Here is a 20,829-nt window from a genome sequence, read left to right on the forward strand (position 1 = left end):
AGGGTATTCACACCATGCACACAGCACACATTTCTTTCACACAGAATATGTACCACAAAGGTGCCAAGAGTGCAACGTTCCTTCCCCAGAGAACATGTACTGCATGGAGAGCAGGAGTGAGAACTTCCTTCGTATGCAAACCCTTTTCTCAGAACTATTGTGAATTGGGTATTGACTTTTTACATTAATTACCATGCTGTGGATGAAATAATTAATAGTATAACTTCAGAGTCAAAATGGCATATGACTATGTATTAAACCTGATAGCTTTAAGGTGGTCTCCCCTCTCCTGCCCATCTGTTGCCTACCTCCTCCATTTCTCTGACCTCATTTTTGTTGGCTTTAGGACTCTGCTATCCAGTGCTAAAGTGCTTGCTCTCTCTCTCCTAAACATGGTACCACTGGCCAATCCCCAATTGGCATATTTAATGTACTTCAAAGTCTCTGGTACAGTGCACCGCATGAGCCCAAGACCTGTAAATTAAATGCTACTTGTGGGCTTGCAGCACTTATTATGCCACCCACTTAAGTAGCCCCCTAACCATTACTCAGGCCTGCCATTGCAGAACCAGTGTTTGCAGTTTTCTCTGCCATGTTGACCTGGCCAGGCTCAAACCTTCCCCTTTTATACATATAGGACACCCTTAAGGTAGGCCCTGGACAACACAGAGGGCAGGGTGCAATGTATTTTAAGTGCAGGACATGTTCTCTTAAGTTTTACATGTCTTTCTAGTGAAAAACTCCCAAAGTCATTTTTCACTAGAGCAAGGCCTATCTCTCCTGTTAGACAACATTGGGATAACCTTATCACATCTTATAAGTATAATTCACAATCTATAAGAGATACGTTTTGTTGATTTTAGTGTCTCTGGAATCACAATTTAAAATCACAACTTATAGTGAAGTCAGATTTAAAATTGTAATTCTGAAAATGCCACTTATAGAAAGTTGGCATTTTCTTACTTTATCCATTTGGTGTCTACTGCCTGTCTCTGAATACACATGTGGGGTGGGTGACAGCTGGTCTTGGTGCATTCCCACCATACACAAAGGAAGCTTAGGTCTGACTTGACGGGCCACCCACATCCTGGGCAGAATGGCAGGGAGGGACTGGGCACATCCTCACACTTACACATGAACAGCCTGTGTCCTGTCCCCACATAAAGGGCTGCGAGGGTAGTGAGTCTGGAGCCAGGGCAGGAAGAGAGGACCTCTGTGCACTTCAAAGACTTTTCTTTGAAGTCTCCCCACTTCAAAGGCACAACTGGGTACAAGTACTGGACCTCTGACACCTCCACTTCAGTACACTTCTGGACCTGTGGATACTCTGCCAGGAAGAAGGATTGGTGTTCTGCTACAAGGACTGCCACTCTGCTGGACTGCTACTCTGCTGGACTCCTGCTTTGCTGGGCTGACCTGCTGCCCTCTTGCCTGGACGTGAGAAGGATTGGACCTGCATCTCTCGAACTAAGAACCCAGCGTAACCCCAAAGGCCAGCTGACTAGTCTCCTGTTTTCAGAAGTCAAAGGGACATAAAAGACTTCCAACCTACCTGCATCTGGACCTGGACTCTGCCATCTGTAAGACTGCCCTGACAAGTGGTGCCACCCCAGTCCTGGATTCATGGAAGTGAGGCCTAAAGTGCTTCTTCAGTCAACCCATGTATCTTCATCGGGATTGGTCATCGTCACCATTGTGGGGAATCCAAACAGGCGCATCTTCCCCTTTGGTTGGATCAGAACTGGCATATCGTCATAATTGCATGGAGTGGACCCAGCGCTTCGCCTTCAGAACCTGTGCATCGCCCTCAGAATTGACGCATCATCAGTCACAAGAGCAGAACCGATGCATCGCATCCAGGACCAGTGCATCACTGTCAGAACCAACGCATCACTAATTTTGCGTGGAAACAACTTTAGGTGGGGAAAAACGACGCATCTCCTTGTGTTGTGGAATCGGAATCAATGCATTGCCTCGGCTGCACCCAATATCTTTCTTGACGTTGACGCAACCAGGATCAGGGTATTTTTGTTCAGCGGGCCTATGTGGGTCCCTGTATCCGGCCCACTCTCCATCTCAGTCTGCTGGAACTCTTGAATTAGTAGTTGATGTCTTTCCTTAACATCTAATGCTGTTGTGCTTTTTAGGATTAATTGACACCATAGTGGACCCTTAAAGTTAATAAACCCCTAAGAGGCAATGGCCAATTGTGCTGTATAATATTACAAAATTTTTGAGGCAATAGTGTTGAGTTAACTCTTGTACTTACCTATGGAAAGGCATGGCCTTTTACAAACATCTTTCTGCGAGTCACGGACCTCCTGTTTTTATAGTTATAGATCAAGGGATCTCAGTCATGTCATTTGAGATGTCATCAATGATGCCATGAATTATTTCATTTACATTGTCATGAGAGCATGGGTGATGCAATATGTGAGGTCATAATTAGTGCATGGCAGGGGCACAAGTTAGAGTGATTTCAAATATCAATAATGGGCGAATTTCAGTTTTTTTTGTTGTTTAAAATGTTATGTTTTAACTGACATTTTCACTGAACTATAAGGTCTCTTTAGCCTTTTTTTAGGGTTTGTTTTGGCAAGAAGTATTTTTTTTTACCCTACACAACTATAACGTCACTTTAGACCTTTGCGTTATTTTCAGTGATTTTCATAGTTTTTTTAAACGTGAAGTCATATTTTATTTCTATACATAACTAAACCAGCCTCCTACCTCTAGCAACATGGGGTTGGCCGCCTAACTGCACCAAAGCCCCTGTGGATGGCCAACAACCCCCCACACATGCTGAGCCATGCCATAGTACGTGGTACCACAGAGCACAAAAATATGTTCTTTTCAATTTGCCCCCCGGGTCTGTCCCTCTCCTTCTTTCTTGGCCTCTACTGGACAGATCAACCTGAAACTTTCTAGGAAGGATCTGAAATTGATTGTTCAGGTTTTATTCCTCAATCTTGTCCTCCACTGAATTATATACACCAATCCAGGCTTAAAATATTATCTCTGACGTTTCGACCCACTATCCACACTAGGGCTAATTCCAGGCTCCAGAATGGGTCTTATTCAAGACTCAAACGTAGGAAAAATCTATAATTAAGATAAGGATAAAAATATCCAAACCTTAGTATTATATTACTATACTACTAGTTTTATGCTGCATACAGTCTGTATCATTACTCACCTATAAGAGGAAATCTACTTCAACATTCAATATACCCCTTTTCCGATACCAACTACAGTTTTTAAAGATATTTTATTTTTCCAAGTGAGTAATTGAGGCATGCTTAATTGTGTGTGGATCTCTCTCTATATATATGCAGTCAGAGAGAGGAAACCATCTAGTTTCAGGCAAAATGGTGAAATCTAACTTTAAAAAAAAAATTCTGTTGTCTCATTCTTTAAGCATCTCAATAGACAAACGAAACCTGACTCTGCTTCGAAATCACAATGTAGAGGTATCCCTAAAAGCTACGGGGAGGAATCAGTTTTGTGTCTGTAGGGTAGGCTCTTAAATGTTAACATTCAGTGGAGTGGCGCGCTCACACAACCCAATTAAGAACAGGCATTGGCAAAGTCAATAGGCTTTGTCAATGTGTTTTTACATGTCGCACCGCAGTTGAGCTGCTGTGCAACATGGCTTAAAATAAAAACAAAAGCGCTATGATGCAGCCAGCATTGTCCGTGTCAAAGCATTTTTTTAACTGTAAGTTATCTTGCACAGGAGCTCAACTGTTCTGCAATATGTAAAAAAACATTGACACAGTCAATACACTTCGCTGAGGTAAAACCTATATGCTTTGCCAGTGCTTGTCTTATTTTATAAAAATTGGTTCAGTGTTTTTTTTTGTAGTTAGGCAGCCATTTTGTTAAGACGACACTTTGGCTGAGTTCTGGTTTTCTACGTGAGCTATAGCTTATTACTATTTTTTATACCTATAGGAAGAAATGAGGCACGTTGACAAGGTCTGAATAGTTAGAGGAAATTATTTTTATTGTTGTATATATTTTAAAAACGTTTATGGAGTATGACAGTACTTCTTGTAAACTACCTAGGAACTACGCTGGTACGTATTGAGATAAAAAAACGACTCTATGACAGAAGACATTCAACAACACTCCACTCTGTGACACGCCACTCCTCTCTACAGCATGCAAGTTAACTCAATGACATGCAACCCAATTCTAAGACATGCCACTTCACTATACTACATGCCACTGCACTCTACGTCATTTCATGCCACTCCACTGTATGACATGCCACTTGTTCTGCTTTCCTACATATCTCCTATCGGAGCTTACAGAACCTCTCTGGAATGCACTTCTGAGTTCAAAGAAGACCTTTATTGTTGTTAATTCTCCCCACCCACAAGTTCTTGAGAGACGAAATTAGTAAATTTCAAGCACACAACGTAGTCGCAGCAATGAAAGCAAAATATATCACAGTACTTCTCAGTTGCAATGTACACAGCAAATATATATGATTATAGCATAGCAAAGCATAAAAGTCAAATTCATCACCGTATGGGCAAGGCGGCAGGGCCTATATATTCAGCTTCATCTTTCTGGGGTCTGCAAGTTGATGACTCCGGTCAACTGCGAGAAAGAGATTATCGACCCAAACGGGAGACTGGCAACTGACGTCTAGCTCAAGCCTGATTTCAAGCAGATTCCAATCCTACTCACTGTAGCCCAGAGTCATCTTTAAAAGCAAACTCAGTGTGAGACTTGAACGACCTTGGAGAATGGCCAGTTCTCCAAGCCATTCTGCTCTCAGACTGGATTGCGAGGTAGACACAAAATCTACGTGCTCTTATCAGCTAAGGTCTGGTGTGAAGAAAACAGCTTGGTTCATCTTGTGGAAAAACACAGCTTGGATTCTCAACTGCAATGTCTAACTCCACGATAAAGCCAATAGGCAGCTAACCTAAATATCAAATGTAATGTCTAATGTCATGTCAAAGCCAATAGGCAGATAAACTGCTAATGTCATGTCAAAGCCAATAGGCAGCTAACCTAAATATCAAATGTAATGTCTAATGTCATGTCAAAGCCAATAGGCAGCTGAGCTGAATACAAAATGTAATGTCTAACTCCATGTCAAAGCCAATAGGCGGCTAAACTGAACAAAACATATAATGTGCTACTAGTGAACCTTGAGCAACTAATATGCACAGTGGTGAAACACAAAGTCATTGGTCAAACACAATTAATAGCATCACATTTCACCCTATTACCAATTAATTTTTGTTTCACATACCTCTTATTTCAAACAAAAACAAAAAACATCAACACAAAAAAACATTATTAGCAAATCAGATTTGAATGATAAAAGCAGTCACTGTAAAGCAATGGAAGTGGATTAACATATAGATCTCATAACCTTTCACATCAGATACATCTACACAGAAAAGACTGAAACTTATATACTCTGATTGAGATAATAGTGTCTCTAAAACAGCAAGTTGATATAGCATGAGTTCTACTCATGTAAAGGTGCACGGTCCACCTGAAAGGTTTGCCGGAAGGTAAGTGAAAGTCAGAGTTCCACATGAAAAAACACAGACAGTTAGCTGTTAAGGTTGCTTAGTTCCAGTGGAAGAATGTAATCAAACAAGTTGAACTTGAACTGAAGGCGCCAGTTGCGCAAAATGGATCCATGGTGCTTGCACTTTACTCAGTCAGGTTCAGGTTGGGGGTTCGGTCCCTTCCCCGACCCCACACGCACACACCCGAAGGGGGACCACACAGCACACTCAGGGACAGTGGCGAAACGTGGTAGGATCTGCAAAAGAAAAAAGTATGACTTTTCTTGCAAATAACATTGGTAAATGTGCCCTTCCTCTTCCTTTCCCTGTTTCATAATCAGCAGGGCGTTTTTAGGTCCCTTTGTTATGATTTCTGCAGGTTCTGGAGGGTCATCTGGGGCTTCAACCCACATCTCAGCACTGAGGTTTTTATCTGCTGCACCACAGCTTCCCTTTACTTGCACTGTGAGAAGGGCTGGGGCAGACTCATTCTTTACCAAACCTCCATTCACTGCACTTTTGACAAGTTGGGCCATTCCGTCTCCAATTTGTACGAATGAATCAAATTATTTTCTAGTTATCAGCATAATTTTGATTTCTCCTTGGTAATCTGCAGCAATCACTCGCCCTAAAACCTGATCAATTTGCCATATCTGTCCTGGTAACTTTCCTCTCCCCAACTGCTCTGTGACTGTTTGTGGGACAGATCTCTCTTGTGCGTGCTGCACAGTTTTTTTCAAGTCTAAGGGAATGTGCATCCCTCTCATCTCTGCCCACCTGTAAGTGGCTTTTTCTCCCAGCTGTCCACATTTCTGGTGCACCCACTTAGCCATCCCCACTAAGTCAGAATTCTGGGTGGACACTTCAGACTCTGAATTTTTCTCTTTAACATCTGCAAGGGAATTGAACCAGTTATGTACAAGCCATGTGGAAAACCAAAGGGCTAAACCATTGGCAGTGAACCAAGAATCAGTGTACAAATGACACATCTCACGCAGCTCTTGCTTTAAAGTCTGACACACATTATACAACACTGTTACTTCTCCTGTGCTAGAAAACAACATTTCAGTCAATTAATCATTAGTCAAACAAACATGCTTTTTATCCTCAGAGGACACAAATTCAAATGGTGCACTCAATTTCACTGGTGACTCTTTTACCCGTGGTACTTCCTGCACCCTCTCCACATCCTGAAAAGGGGCTTGTGGCACCTGTTCATGTAGGGCTGCAGTGACACGAGCCCTGGCTTGCATGTACCAGATCCAGTGTATGATCCTAGCTAGGGGCACTCTTTTCTTCCCCTGTCCCTGATTTACATGTAAATCAGTGTTTTCCTCTTGCACTGCGCAGAAACCTAAAGTCTGCATTATTTCATTTGCCACATCACTAGCGCGCAGCTGCTTTATATTTTTTCCTAGTGACTTTATACCAAAGTGTTAGGATTTCACTCAGATGAGGGCTATACTGTTTCCAAACAAGCTAATGAAACTCATTGTCTCTTGCTTAGTGTAAACAGTAAGAAACTCTAAAATCTTTTGTTTTACTTGTGCCAGTAACTACACATTTTGCGACAGTACCTCGTAAATCACATTCTGAGCTCTGTTCTCTGTGTTATCAGTTAAGGAATGCACTTCGACTGCCAAAGACTGAGGGATATTTTGTTTTATGCCCGGTACACATGGAGGCTCAGACTGGCTCACAGCTGTCTTAACCCCCTCATTACTGGAATGGGAAAAGACAGATTCTTCTAAAACAGCAGTTTTATAGATTTCAGCATTATCTTCCATTAATGTGTTCTGGCTAATTTGCTCTCATAAATTCTTATTTTCATGTTCTAACTGCCTACATTTCTCCTGCATTTTTCTGTAAGCAGATAAAAGATCCAAACCCTTCTGTCAAGAACAAAAGGAACATCATTGCTTTCAAAAGGCACATTTTCTAAATATGCTTTATCACAGCAAGAAAACATGTTACTCACAGCACCATCAGGCAGGTTAACTACACAAGCATTTTCAAACATGGTCTGCCGTGCTTCTGTAATTCTCTAAACAACAAAAAACAATTACACTTTTAAATTATGCACGTAGAAATCTCCAATTTGACCCTCAAGACTGCTAACTACGCCATAATGTTCTGCTTTCCTACATATCTCCTATCGGAGCTTACAGAACCTCTCTGGAATGCACTTCTGAGTTCAAAGAAGACCTTTATTGTTGTTAATTCTCCCCACCCACAAGTTCTTGAGAGACGAAATTAGTAGATTTCAAGCACACAACGTAGTCGCAGAAATGAAAGCAAAATATATCACAGTACTTCTCAGTTGCAATGTACACAGCAAATATATATGATTATAGCATAGCAAAGCATAGAAGTCAAATTCATCACCGTATGGGCAAGGTGGCAGGGCCTATATATTCAGCTTCATCTTTCTGGGGTCTGCAAGTTGATGACTCCGGTCAACTGCAAGAAAGAGATTATCTACCCAAACGGGAGACTGGCAACTGACGTCTAGCTCCAGCCTGAAGTCAAGCAGATTCGAATCCCACTCACTGTAGCCCAGAGTCAACCTTAAAAACAAACTCAGTGTGAGACTTGAATGACCATGGAGAATGGCTAGTTCTCCGAGACATTCTGCTTTCAGACTGGATTGCGAGGTAAACACAAAATCTACGTGCTCTTATCAGCTAAGGTCTGGTGTGAAGAAAACAGCTTGGTTCATCTTGTGGAAAAACACAGCTTGGATTCTCAACTGCAATGTCTAACTCCACGTTAAAGCCAATAGGCAGCTAACCTAAATATCAAATGTAATGTCTAATGTCATGTCAAAGCCAATAGGCAGATAAACTGCTAATGTCATGTCAAGGCCAATAGGCAGCTAACCTAAATATCAAATGTAATGTCTAATGTCATGTCAAAGCCAATAGGCAGCTGAGCTGAATACAAAATGTAATATCTAACTCCATGTCAAAGCCAATAGGCGGCTAAACTGAACAAAACATATAATGTGCTACTAGTGAACCTTGAGCAACTAATATGCGCAGTGATGAAACACAAAGTCATTGGTCAAACACAATTATTAGCATCACACCACTCCACTCTACAACACACCACTCCACTGTACAACATGGTACTCCACTGTATTTCACTCTAATACATTCAGCTCCACTGTAAGATACTCTACGACATGCCACTTCACTCTACTGTACGACACTCCACTCCATGGTACCTAGTGAATAAAAAATAAAATGTTATGCATGAAAAAAGACACTCTTTGACATACCACTCCACTCTATGACATGTCTCTCCAATCTACAACATATCACTTCACTCTAAACCACGACACTCCACTCTACAACACAACACTCCACTTTACTCCACTCCTGACCACTCAACTGTATGACACGCCACTGCACTGTATGACGCCCCAATCCACGACATGCCAGTCCAGTCTACATCACTCAACTTTCCTTCTACCCTAAGACACTCTATAACACACCACTTCCACGCCAAGATAATCTACGACAAGCCACTGTATCACACATCACTACACGCTATTACTCTTTACCTTACAACAAGCCACTCGAGTCTAGGCCGCTGCAGTCTACAACATTCAACACCACTCTATGCCCCTCCACTCCACGTCATTGTACTCCACTCTGTGACAGTCTATGACACGCCAGTCACACTCCACTCTATGAAACGCCACTCCACTGTACGACATGCAACTCCACTCAATGACACCCACTCTGCTCTGCTCAACTACACTCCTTGCCATTCTACTTTATGACATTCCACTCTATTCTATTACACAACACTCCACTCTGTGCCACTCCGGTTTATTCTCTGACACGCCACACCACTCTATGCCACTCCAGTCTATGCCACTCCAACGTATACCACTTCACTGTATGCCACTCCACTCTGTCATGATACTTTATGACACAAAACTATATGTCACAACTTTCCATGCCATGACACTCTATGACACATCACTCTATGCCCCTCCACCCTATTACACTATATGACACTTTAATCTATGACACTCTACACCCCTGCACTCTATGACACTCTACTTCACTCTATGCCACTCCACTCTACAACACTCTACTCCACTCTCTGCCACTCTATAACATGCTACTCCACTCTATGGCACTCTACAACACTGTACTTCACTCTACGTCACTTTACACAACTCCCTTTATGCCACTGCATGCCAGTTTACTCTACTCTACAACAAAGTACTCCACTCCGCTCTACGCCATTCCACTCTGTGCCACTCAACTCAACGACACTCTATGCCACTTCACTTTACTACACTCTGTGACACTATCCTCCACTTTATAACCCTCCACTCTACAACACTGTACTCTATGCAACTCCACTTTACAACACTCCACTCTATGACACTCACCTCTAAGACAATTCACTCTATGACACTCTACAACGGTGTCCTCCACTCTACACTATGTCACTCCACTCAACAATACTCTACTCCATGACACTCTCATCCCCTCTACTCTACTCTATGTCACTCCATTCTACAACACTATTCCACTGCATGTCACACTAGGACACTCTATTCGACGCTCAATGACATGCTACAACACTCTATCCTGCTCCATTCTACTCTATGACACGCCACTGCTCTCTACGCCTCTCCACTCTACAACACTGTACTATGCTGTATGACCCTCCGCTCTATGCCACTTTACTCCACTCAACGACACCCAACTACATTGTATTACATGCCACTCCACTCTATGACATGCCACTCTACTCTACAAGCCACTCCTCTATATGACACTCTCATCACTCCACTCTATGACATGCAACTCCACTCTGCCACATACCACTCCACTTTACAACGTGCTACTCCACTCTAGTATATGTCACTCCACTCGTTGTACGCCCACTCTAAGACACTCCACGACAACCCACTCTATGACATGCCACTCCACTATAAAGTAACAAAAACTATGTATTTTTTTCTATACAAAACCAACTTAAACTACATAAGCATTAGAAATTCTAAAGTTATAGTTATAACACACAGTTATAATTTCTGCCCCAGTCAAAACATACTATAACTCGCGTACCTCTATACAGTAGCCACACTAGGTTAAACATAAAAGGTTATGAGCGGTGCATGGGGAAGAGCGAGTTACACTTAATGGAGTGTGGGTAGTCAGTTGACAACACTGTGTATGGAGTTGCATGAGTTATAAGATGTTTCTGTAATGGCTACTACCACATTTTGTCCAGGTTGTAGCGAGCCAATAAGCATCGACTAGTCCTATTTAAAATGATCAAACAAAGCATATCTGAACACAACCAGTCCGGATATACCTAACTTTTTAACTCGTTCATGACCACCCAAGCACCTCTTTAAACACATATTTCTTGAAAATGGCCAACCAAATTACCACCAGATAATGGAAAACACACTCTCTAAATAAAGTACTATATTTTGTCAAACTTGGTATAATTTCATTACCCATTTTCTATGTATAACTTCCCAAACTTTCCTAAGGGAATTAACATGGGAAATCAACTTATGGGAACACTTCCCTACCTCTTCTTCTTGGCCCCTGCTTGACAGATCACCCCAAAACTTTCCATCAAAAAGGCTAAGGTGGGTGGCCTTTTTTTGGAAAGTTTCAGGAAAAATTCGTCAAAAAACTAAAGTTAATACTGAAGCAAAACATGCTGTTTTTATGGAAACTCCTATGGAAACTTTGACCTAATAATTTCTACACAGTGGTGACTGCCATTGTGTAATAATAAACAGATATAGTGTAGACAGAGCGTGTCCCTCTTTTTTCTCGTCATTGTCCTTGCTGCTTCAGCAAGCACCGTGAACGCCATTGTCACCTTTTCACTCACCGCCAATGCAGTTGTGCTTGTGTTATTATTTTTACAATTGATTTATGTAAAAATCAGAATGGAAATAATTCATTTCTCAATAGGATGCTGATGCGCCCAAGGTCAAAGTGTTCAAAGTGTGTTTTAACAAGAGCTTCAATTTGAAAAATATAATTGTTTTATGAAATCCGTGTACTCTACAGCATATCTTCTGTTGTAACAAGATACCTTTCCTCTCTGGTTATCAGTCCCAAACTTGATAGCGTTCACGCATATGAGGTGACACTGACATGACAATCGACGTTTTAGTTTAAAGCATAGACCTGGCGTTACGCCTTCTTAAAAGAGAGGTGTAAAAAAGTGCACTCACTTTGGACATTTTAGGCGCTATAAGTTGAGACCGTTAGTGTTGGTCAAGTGTTTTTTAGATAGATTGTCGAGTTTAGGTTTGTACTTTGCCATAAAAAGCAGAGTTTGCAACGCAATAAAGAATTATCGTAAGCTAATAAATCGGCAATAAAAGATACTCTGTTTTGCTTTATCAAGCTAATATTCCAAGTATAAAAGGTAAATGGAATAGCATGCAAATGTAGTTATTCAGTGCGTGTTCTCTTTGTCCGGTAGGCATCACAGTTCTCCTGTCATTAACCGTGTTTATGCTGCTCGTAGCTGAGATCATGCCTGCCACCTCCGACTCAGTTCCACTAATAGGTAAGATGGGGGCTATTTATTTTAGCTATTTCATTTTCTTTAAGGGATTTTGATGTTTCGACATATTTTCTCATTCATCTTTTAGTAGCCCGAATATGATTACGATTATCTCATTTTGTTAGTATGCAATAGTAGAGGGTGTGAGACAACCTCAATGAGATGCATTACTCATTTTATTAGTAGAGTAACCGTCCCTACAACAGAACTATGGGATAGGTACATTAGCTGCTGCTGATGGTATATTCTTGTAACAGTCCTGGTTGTAAAATGGTTATTGTCCTTCGACTTACAATTATTGACCACTCAGCATCTGGTACCATATGTATAATTTAGTGCTTCAAGATTTATTATTAATATGAATTGGTTTTGTGAGAGCCTTTTTTTATCAGATCATTGAAACTATTCAATACTCGCACCATGACACCTTGACTCATGCAACTTAATTTTCACAAGTAGCATGTTTTTTGTTTTAAATTTTTATGCACAATGACATACATACTACAAATGTCATAACTGTATGGGAAGATAAAGGTAATTTTCCATTAGTTCATCCTCGTGTACAAAACGTCCCATTCATTATGTCACTGCCTGTTGGCAAGACGCATTATCTATTTAAAACTGTATCCAGACTCATGTGTGTGCACTTACATCTCTATGTTGCCCCTGACATAAACATGGTTTTATTTGTTAGAATCTGTGATTATACTTCCAAAAATCATAAGTGATTGTTAGCAGTAATGTATTATCTACACCTTTTTCAGCTTCGGTATTTGTTTAAGGGACCTTCATAAGAATGAGAAAAAGATGCACTAATCGTCATAGCAAATGGTCATATCAAATGGCTGTCTTGCCACGCTCTGTGGTAGTACTTTATGTAGCATAGTTACTTGGAGGTGCGCAATCCAGTTTGGACAGACAGAGTAAAGATATCCTCTGAGTAAACAGGAAACATTTATTTTTCAAAGCTAACTCTTTTTAGCAATCTCAAATTATCCTGGGAAACCTACACAAGACTGCAGTCTCTAAGTCCATCAAGAGCCACAAGGGAGGCGGAAAGTTTTGCAAGAGAAAATTGAAAGACTTTTAGGATGCTATATTTGTCTCCAAAATACTCACCATAAATTTGCATTTCCTAATTTTTTGTGCATCCACTCTTTTTGATTCATAGGACTCCACACTATCCACTTGGTGAAATACTTGTATTAATTGAACACAGGAAGGTTACTACTCTGCTACGGTGCGTTTTCAAAAACATACAGATTGGTCATTTCCACACAGAAGAGGTCTTTCAGGAGACTGCTGTTGTTGGTTATTATTGATATTTGCGATATTGCCGAAAAGATGCACCAGGTGAAATTAATACTGACCAATCCCACTCCTTTCTATCAAACAATGTACCATGTTTTTTGCAACATTACTCGCGAATCTGAACAACCCAGGCTTGTACATGTGCTTTTATTAAAAAAACAACAACAACATCCTACTGGTTTGTTTAATCTGCTTTCATCATGATACTCTTTGTTCTGTGCATGTATCTGTGGAGAACACCACACCCCTTTTTGTTATTTCTCCCATGAATCATTACGACCCACCTGGCTCTCTTTTAATGCTTCCTTGATGAAGTGGCGCTCCTCTAAATTCCAGGAGCGTCTCGCAAGGATTTGTTGGGGCAGGCTTGCGTGAGGTGTGCGGGGGCACACGGGGGGGGAGGGGACTGAATTAAAAAAAAAAAAAATACTTACCTGCTTCTCCGCCGCCGCACCGCACCTTTTCCGTCATTGCAGGAAGGCACAGGCTCCCAGCCTGCCCTGCAGCAAATCCTGATGCTGCTCAAAGCAGCGTTAGGATTGGCTGGGAGTGCCCAGACAGGGCACTCCTAGGCAGACTGAGAGCCTGTGCATGCTCTCTCCAGCCTGGCAATTGTGTTGCTGGGCTGGAGAGAACCTACTGCGCATGTATGTTTGGGTGGCCCGAGACGGCTGGCCAATCCATACATGCGCAGTGAGGGGAGAACACAGTGCTGCTGCTGCTGGCAGGGGATGACACTCCTCCACCCTAATGGAGTAGCCGCGACTGCTAACTTCTCATTTCCTCCAACTCTATACCCTTCTCGTTCCCCTCCTTTTTCCTTTTTCAGTGTGTGCACAGTCCTCTCTTGTGAAGCTGCCATATTTTTGCACCTTTTCAATTCCCTCTTCTACGCAGTTTCTCTTGTGCTACTCACCCTCTTCCCCCTTCCATTTTGCTAAAAGGGGCCCTTTTTATTACTTCCTCAGTCACGGGTCCTCCATTAGGGTGGAGGAGCGTCACTCCCCACCCACCCGCCAGCAGCAGCCGCTGCAAATCCATTGACAAATGAAACAATAATAAACCATGGACCTGATTTATACTTTTTTAGCACCGCATTTGCGTCATTTTTTTACGCAAAAGCGGTGCAAACTTACAAAATTCAATTATATTTTGTAAGTTTGCGCCACTTTTGCATAAAAAAATGACGCAAATGCGGCACTAAAAAAGTATAAATCAGGCCCCATGTTTATTATTGTTTTGTTTGTTAAAGGGGTGGGGCATTGGGGATGAAGAGATGAGGGAAGTGCACTGTGCACTCCCCTCACTGCGCATGTATGCTTGGCCGGCCATCTCGGGCCGGCTAAACATATATGCGCAGTAGGCTCTCTCCAGCCTGGCAACAACACAGTTGCCGGGCTTGAGAGAGCCTGCACAGGCTCCCAGTCTGCCTGGGAGTGTCCTGGGTTGGCGCTCCCAGCCAATCCTAATGCTGCAGGGCAGGCTGGGAGCCTGTGCATGCCTGCTGCGACGGGAAAGGAGCGTTGCGGTGGCAGAGAAGCATGTAAGTATTTATTTTTTTTATTGTAATTAATTTGCCCCCCATCGCGGACCCCCCGCATCTCCCGTGCCGCCTCGCCCCAACAAAGCCCCGCAAGCAACTCCTGCACTTACATCACAGTCCCTACAGTCCCATCTTTACTCGACTTACCTTTTCTTTTCCCGTCATTGTTATTACTAAGTTTATGGATCGCCTGCAGACAAAATACTCCTGCAACTCATGTTTCGTTTCTCTTCCAATAACCCCTTTTTCCCCATTTGTTTATTTTTTAAAAACATTGATTTGAAGCATGCATTCCCATTTTCGTGATTTTTTTTTTTTTTCACTTTTTAGAAATTCACCGACATGCACATTCATCAGCTGGTATGGTCAGTTTGGTTTTCTTAATGATTTAATGATAGTTGAAATTATTGTGTATCACAAAAGTTGAGTTTGAACAACAATACATTGTTTCAAAAAGGAATGAAGGGTAAAAATTCATCCATTTATTTGACTTGATTGAACGGAAATAGATAATTTGTGGAAATCATATGCTTTGAAGCAGGAGTCCAATAGTAGTGCTCTTTAGCTTAACAATGAGTCTTTAGCGGTGGTGTGCTAATACAAAGCCAATTTTGGGCTCTTGAGTTTTTTCAGAAACTCTTGCCTGCAGTCTGGTGAGCTTGATTTCATGTGGTTACCATTTGGAGTGACAGCACATTCTATAAGCAGTTTTCGTGAGAACCGTCATCAACTTGCATGCCCCCTCAGTCATGGATTGTGCAGGGAGCCCTGCAGTAGTAAAATCACTGCTCCTTCTTTGACTTCTAAACTGAAAGGCTAATAGAATGTGAAATAAATTTCCACAAATTAAGAGCAATTGTGTAAAATGGAAGAAGTCAATTGTAGTTGCTGTGCTCAGCGGGTTATTACTGAGGGTTTGGTGTAATTATAGAAACAAGGTGAAGCCCTTCTTGACAAGTGTGTATGTGAACATACAAACATTGCTTGATAGATAAGTTTCCTTTTTGCAGAAGTTTTTAATTATAGTGTTACACGATGTGTAGCATTCTCTAAATCATCTAACAAATATGTAAAACATGAGGCAAATGCATCCTTTTAAAACAAAAACAACTCAGGGTTACAAATGAGTTTATTCTAAATGCGTTACAAATGAAACCTTAACTGGTCCATTTGAGCTAAGATTGACTCACCAAAATAGTAGAAACTCAGATTTTTTTGTTACAACCTTCACTCCATTGATTTGATGCCTATATTGAAGCCTCTCTTCTGCTCCCTTGTTGTGACCCACTTTTTTCAGTCCTCTATTCATGTTACATAGCCCATCTCACCTCAGCTTTTGCACTGCTCACTCCTGAATGTAACACCAACTTGCTCCTGGATGGACCTACAAACCCAATCCATAACCTTCCACTCTAAGCTTGTTCTCCTTATCCTTATTCAACCAAAACTGTTTATTTCACCCAGAGCATTTTCCATTTCATTGACATTGTTGAAGGGTGAGGAATAAAAGAACAACACAACTCTGTTTGGCAAATAATACAAGCATTTACGAATAACGGCTGGGAGGGCAGCACAGCTCTGAGACTGATACCACACTCAACTTTGTCAGTGCAAACAGCCCTTTATATATGTTCATGACACCTTGAAGTCTTATCACTTGTCATGCATTTTGATTTAAGCGCCTGCTTGGTACATTGTATCTCTACCTATGTTGGCATAAAGCCACATTTATCCTTGAGAGAGCATCTAATTACGCACTTGCAAAAAAGCAAAGGTCACACATCTGCCATGAGCACATTTGTTAGTAAACCACAATGTCTTTTATCTCACATTCTGAAGCCTATCAGTACTTTCTCCTTCAACTGACTCCAAACTTGGAAGCATTTCTGTCTTGCCTCCCTTGCACAGCTGCTGGCCTTCAAACATCAAAGCTTATTGTGTTCCTTTTCTAAAACCACCATGGTGTATCCTTCCCTTGTCAACGTGGATTGGAATGTGTGCCCCCGTGTGTGTTATCAAGTTATGACTCAAGCTTTCTATGACCTTCTACTTGCAGCTGCATTATAAATGAATGTTTCTGTTTGTCCTTGGCTTGCCTCCATGCCTCCTGTCCTAAGCTCTCTATTTGGATGTCATGAGCCTTCTGGGCCTATATTCTTCTCTGATCATGTATGACTCTGCACATCTTCCTCCTAAGTCATGCATTAGCAAAAGTGGGCCGTCTCATTTATATTTTCAGTAACAACATCTACACTCCAGGGAATAAGAAATACTCTTCAGGGGTTGCATACCTGTAAGCCTCAACAGACTCCTCATATATTATTACCTTTTTGAAGCCCCTATAGGATGCTTCTCTGTTGAGGGTAGATACTAATAACCATTGACTATGGCTGGTATGAAGCATATGCCGTGGCTGATTTCATTACCTATTCCATTGATACTGATCTTCTGTCCCTCCTGTCTGGAATCTTCAGACTACATACCACAGCCAGTTATGTAAAGCCATTTCTATTGGCTGTTCCCATTCGTGCTCGGACATACTCCTCAGAACATATACAGTGGCTAGCTGTATTGCTAATTCCTACTTGCTGCTCTTTGCTGCTTTTTTGTGGACTGCTCAAAGTGCAAATGATGGCAGGCTGCATCAGAACATATACTAGCTGCTTGTGAACAGCGAAATCTGTGGATAGCCCCTCTCCCAACCCAGGGCGAGGACTCAGAGTGTACATTACGTCTGGTTCTATAATGCCTAGTCATAATGGTTTCTTCTTGGTTGCTTCAGGGTAGGATCATCTAAGTATAAACTGTCTTTGTTTTCATAAACTGGGTCACTGTGATAAACATGCCATGCTAAACTGTCTATGAGTCCATGAATCTGACTCCAAAGAAAATTGTAGACTACTGTGCTACAGTTGCTATGCTTACCATGTGAAGTCCAAATAGGTCAGCACGAATTGGGCCACTGAGAAATTGTATCTTGTTGTACTTCTCTTACTATAGCTAATCTACTAAATCCTCCAAAATTAAAATGTAATTAATCTGCCGATGTCTTGTCTCAACTTGTCTCCTGGTTCACTGTGTCAAATAGTAAACGATATTGTTAACACTGAAGTTTTACTACTGAATATTCATGTATTCTGAATGTTGAATCTGCATAGAAAATGAGTTAATATAAAGAAATACTACACAACTTTGAAAATGTGCCTACTTGAGTGACCACCAATAATCACAAAGTGTCCTTATTAACTGCTTATTAATATAAAGTGTCATGCTCATGTTTGGATTAATGTAGTGGTGTGTCATATTAATGGTCTTGTATTATGTATTTGCTTTATTAACCATAGGCCTTAAATTAGCGAGATCTTGGGCATAGTTGCACGGCCTTGTGTCAAGTTGCATTGCTTAGATGAATCATAAAATGGCTGCTTAGAGAATTAGGGGCCAGATGTAGCATTATCCGAATATGCGATTCGGAAATTGCGAGTCGGTGCGACTTGCAATTTCCGAATCGCAAATTTGGATGCAGAACGGTGTCTCAGACACCGTCTGCGAGTCGCTATGGGGTCGCAAAGAACCACCTCATTAATATTATTGAGGTGGGTCGCATTTTGCGACCCCATAGAGAGTCCCTGCACTCACAGGGATGGTGGCCTGCTGAAGACAGCAGACCTCCATGTCTGTGACTGCTTTTTAAATAAAGCAGTTCTTTTTTTTCATTTTGCAGCCCGTTTTCCTTAAAGGCAAACGAGTTGCAAAATAAAAAAAATAACGAAACCATTTGGTTTCGGTTTTTCAGAGTAGGCAGTGGTCCATTGGATCACTGCCTGCTCTGAAAACCCCTTTTTGGTGACATTCACAAAGGGGAAGGGGTCCCACTGGGACCCCTTCCCTTTTGCGAATGGGTTACCACCAGTGTGACACTGCTGGTAACTGCGAATTGCTTTGCGACCGCATTCGCGGTCACAAAGCAATTTAGCATAGTCGCATTCACAATTTGCGAGTCGGTACCGACTTGCAAATTGTGAATGAGCATTGCATCGATTTTCGCAGTTTGCAACATGCAAAATGCTTTCTACATCTGGCCCTAGATCTGTAATTTTACATTGCGTTGACCGAATGCTAGTAGCTAAAATTCTTTCCAATGAGAGCTGCTTGCTAGAATATGTTGTAATAGCTTTGTAAAATTTAGAGTCTGTAAAGGCGATGTTCCCAGGAACTAATAATGGATGCACTGACTGGAGTATAAGCCAATACAAATTTGTTACCTAACAAGCCCCACGATGGGAACAGGAGACAATCATCGACATGTGAAAGACAGATTATTTATATCTTAGATTTGAGGTTCTACTTTCATTGGACTAAACGTAAACGTACAATTCAATGACCAATAGCAACGTGGGAAGAGGTTTTAGGAAATCTAACTTTGCCAGACTGCACCGAGAGGAGATACGCCATAGCCCATATTCTTTCCAAACTGCACAGAGAGAGTCCACTTTTTCTAATCTTTACCGAAAAGTACTTTTCCTATTATGTCAGTTTCTGAGACATTTCTATCTTGAACTTTATTGCTGAGTCTCGATGCCATGCTGACCCGACAGATGTCCAGTTGATGAAGACTGTCGCAGCTTGCTGAACAATACCGGGGCAAGGTACAAGACTATGTTACTGATTGATATGTCTATTGTCTTTTGTCTTTAGGTACCAACTGCTAAATTTGAATAGAGCCATAGTTAGGTGTTTTCCAAATTTGTGTTGACTAAATTGTTTTGCATGAAGCCCAAACATGCCATTCTAATCAGAAAGGTAGTTAGGAGACTCACTGATTAAGCTTACTAAATATTAACAACAGTTGATGTCTTTTCTTTGCTGAATCTAAATGTATGTTATTTCTATTGTGCAGTTATTCTTGCTAGTGATTTGTACTGTAATTCTTGAATGTGTAGTAATCAACACTTTGATTAAATTGAGATTCTTTGAAGATTCATTCAACCAGTATTGTTTCTGTATGTGTATCATTTGATATTAAGACTAAGTTACGTTATAATAGCTCTGTTAATATAGGGAAATAAACGTTCTAACTTTTACATAAAGGTGTGGTTGTTCATGGCCTAGGGGTCATGGTGTGTGGAAATTACTGACTCACCAGATTATTGATGTTATTGACTGGTATTGCTATTGATGGAAATTGAAACTGCGTCTGATGGTGGAAACTACTCTAAGCGCAGTCAAAAGGTACATTGAACCTCTAAAGTATCCCCTTATTAACTAATGAAAAGAAACCAAATAAGGTCAGATGCGCTAACAGTGATGGTAGCAGAGTATGATGGTTAGTCTCCTTAAGGAACCATCATAAAGCATTTTGCCCCCAGAGAAAGTAAGTGAGAAATAGCAGGTATCCAGAGGTTGTAGTGGGGTACATAGTTAGTCCCCTAAAGAGAAAATAATTAGCAGAAAGTTTGGATTTTCAGATTCGATTATACTAAGTGGAGAGAAAATGTGTCCATAAGAACTTAGAATGACTGTCCCAGATTTTTGGAGCTTGCCAATGATCGTTTGAGGATGTTCTAGGCGTTCTAGTGACAGTGTGAATGGAATAGGTTTCGCACTTGCACAGCTTATGCAAATCGCAAGTGAATTGTGATGTTTGTGAGGGTTTAGGGAGTTTGCGTACTCCAAATGAAGTTGTTGCAGGAGTTTGCATACTCCGAAGTATGAGAGTAGGAAAGTCATCTAACTTCACATGTGTGTGGCGCTTTGCGCTCAAAAATTGTCCACATGGTTGTTGGTATGCGTGCCCTGCGAGGTTTAAGTCTCTGGAGTATATTCAAAAGTGTATGAGACACTTGATTTTTGTTGTAATTTGTC

General features: G+C 41.3%; 1 protein-coding gene across 1 annotated transcript in view; it reads left to right on the top strand.

Annotated features, from left to right (window-relative positions):
• LOC138297135 (neuronal acetylcholine receptor subunit alpha-7-like) overlaps nt 1-20,829 on the top strand; it is a 2,137,462-nt gene that overhangs the window by 1,495,741 nt on the left and 620,892 nt on the right. Inside the window, exon 8 of the mRNA XM_069236631.1 lies at nt 12,027-12,113. Coding sequence (XP_069092732.1) covers nt 12,027-12,113 — 87 coding nt within the window. The remainder of the gene's footprint in view (nt 1-12,026; nt 12,114-20,829) is intronic.

The sequence above is a fragment of the Pleurodeles waltl genome, chromosome 1_2, assembly GCF_031143425.1.
Source record: "Pleurodeles waltl isolate 20211129_DDA chromosome 1_2, aPleWal1.hap1.20221129, whole genome shotgun sequence".
NCBI lineage: Eukaryota > Metazoa > Chordata > Amphibia > Caudata > Salamandridae > Pleurodeles > Pleurodeles waltl.